Consider the following 2,773-nt stretch of genomic DNA (forward strand, 5'->3'; position numbering starts at 1 on the left):
TATATATATATATATATATATATATATATATATATATATATATATAGGGTCCGGAAAAATGAATGGTTGAATAACCGGTATGTTAATACACGGCGTCATTTCAACCGGGGATGGTGCCCCATGACGCCACCCTTGGCGCGGGTACCCTGATGGAGCAACTCGAGGGAAACTCTTATCAGTTCGGTGTAACCAGGGTCGAAAGGATCGCCTGGACCGACAACGAGAGGAGATTCCATCGGCGTCGATCTAGGGCCCGAGCTGAGGGACGATTCTCGAATATTGATTACGCTGTCCGAGCAACCTCAATGCTAGTCTGAATACTTGATTCACGAAGGAGCGTTTGTATCCGTGAACATTTTTCTCGTTTGGAGTGAACGGGCTTTAAAAATCATGTTAACGCAAATAACTTCTCGATAGAGAAAAATACGAGAATTCTGATAGTAAAAACGTCGAGATATTCATGAAACTTACAAACTCTAAAGACGGATAATGAAAATGATGGGTATTTAATAATTATTTATTTAAACCAATGAATGTTGAAATATATCAATAAGCCTTAAATAGCATTATTAAATTTTCAGTAGTGATTTTGATGTTATTTAAGTTTAGTTATGATTTAGTTAAATTGAGAGATAATTAACAATATCATTTGTTCACATTGTTAAAACTTTTAAATGAGTGTTAGCCGCAGTATATTCGGAATTGTAATCAATATTCTAGCGATATTACGAGACGAATGGACAATGGACAAAAACAATATTCTAAATGTTCGACTTCTGGAACAGTCTTCGACGATAACATGGACCTTATTATACGCATCGTATAGAAAGTTTTCATGGAGCAAAAAGAAGGAGACGCTACGAGAAATTTCAAACTTGTGTCTACCATATCTAGAAATACTTTTACGAGTGGGCGAGTCATGGCGCTTGTGCTCTTTGACATCGATAGCTTTCTGCACAGACTTTCACAGATAATTGCAAATTCTCGTTAAGGGAGTTTTGATCTCTGCCCGTCTGACTCAACCATTCGTACGCTTTATCTATATGAACTCCTTTCTCGTAATCGCTTAACGAATGGCCAGATTATTGGTGTCGGAAAGCAATTTTGAAAATTGTATCTCTGTCTTTCCTTATACATGTTGTTAATTATATTGCGCGTAGGCCGAGTACTGTTATACTTTATGACGATAACGAACAGTGCCTAGAGTACATTAACGCGTGAGAAATGAATTAACTAATAATAAGGTAATAACAAAAGCAAGTCTCTAGCATATTCTCGTTATGCAGACTTTTGTCATTCAGTCCGTAGGCAGAACGGAGCCTTTTTTCTTCGGCTGTAGGGTGATTGGTAATCTGGTGATGGTAAAGGGCTACACACAGAGGATAAACACTAGACAAAATACACGATACCCCCGAAGTACCGTCACGGCTTCTTCCAGCCGCATATCGATAATCACTTCTTCAGTGCCGAACAAAGGAAGACAGAAACAATTTTTTATCTGATAAAAAATTCTTATATGTGCCTTCTTATTATGCCTTTTGAAAAATAAACTTTTTGGATTTTATACTTAGTTTATCTTTTTAACACTTTTTTGTTATACTTTATTGCTTGAAGCATCATTTTAATTGATTTCACGTAAAATATAATATATTCATCAATTATTATATTGAAATATCTTGTGCCTTAATGATAAATGAAAAATTAATGATTTTTAATTAATGATTTAATGATAAATTTTTCTTAGACTAATAATAAATAATTTAAGACTCCTCCTCAGTAACGTATAAAAATAGAGATGAATTTAATTAATTGCAAATTTAAGATGTATTTATTTATTTAGCATGACTGTTAATAATTTGAATTAAAAATATGTATTAAAAAAATTTTTGTATCACAAACGCAGAGATTAATTAATGAAAAATCTTTGATTGGCAATGATTCCGAAGTAATCATCGATACAAATGGCATTCGGAGGGGGGAAAGGGGTGAAACACTAGGAAAGGATGGTTAGAGGGTTGCAGGGTGTCACCCACCGGGGGCTCATCTGATATTTCAGCTGTTACGGATGTGGATTCATGACGATTCGATAAAATTTTTGTAGCGTTCAATGGTCGCTCACGATGGGGGAAACATCATTAAATAATTAATCGCAGTATCTTCATTTAAGTAATATTTGCATATAACGTCCGCTCGTAAACCAATAGTTTCGACGTGTGACATGTTTAATTAATGAAATACTTTATATTGCGTTGCAAATTACATAAAGTAACGATATTGACTACGATGATTCCTGAATTTGTTACTATTTTAGCCCATCGATAATTTCCGCAACTAGATGCTGTTTATTATCAATTTATGCAGGGGAGGAATATGCAGATTCTCTTTCACAATATCAGATTTTGTGTATCTATTTCGTATAGCTTGTATTGTATCTATATTAAACGTATATTTCATAAACAAAATTTATATTACGCTTCCACAATAAATTAAAAACAAATTATACGTATTCAAAGCTGAAAATATATTTTAATTAACTTTGTCTCGTCCACGTGAAATTATTGGTGAGCATCTACACGCATATGCAAGATATATATACACACGCGCGTGCGCGCGCGCGCACATGCACACATGCACGCACACACGCACGCACGCACGCACGCACGCACGCACGCACGCACGCACGCATGCACGCACGCACGCACGCACGCACGCACGCACGCACGCCACACACACACACACACACACACACGTACACTACGACACTACAACTATT

At 36.0% G+C, this 2,773-nt stretch overlaps 1 protein-coding gene across 1 annotated transcript in view; it reads right to left on the reverse strand.

Annotated features, from left to right (window-relative positions):
- Positions 1–2,773, reverse strand: part of LOC105617338 (teneurin-a) — a 35,708-nt gene that overhangs the window by 17,958 nt on the left and 14,977 nt on the right. The window contains exon 9 of the mRNA XM_012198900.1: positions 126–258. Within this exon, the coding sequence (XP_012054290.1) occupies positions 126–258 (133 nt within the window). The remainder of the gene's footprint in view (positions 1–125; positions 259–2,773) is intronic.

Source organism: Atta cephalotes, assembly GCF_000143395.1.
Source record: "Atta cephalotes unplaced genomic scaffold scaffold00012, whole genome shotgun sequence".
Classification (NCBI taxonomy): domain Eukaryota; kingdom Metazoa; phylum Arthropoda; class Insecta; order Hymenoptera; family Formicidae; genus Atta; species Atta cephalotes.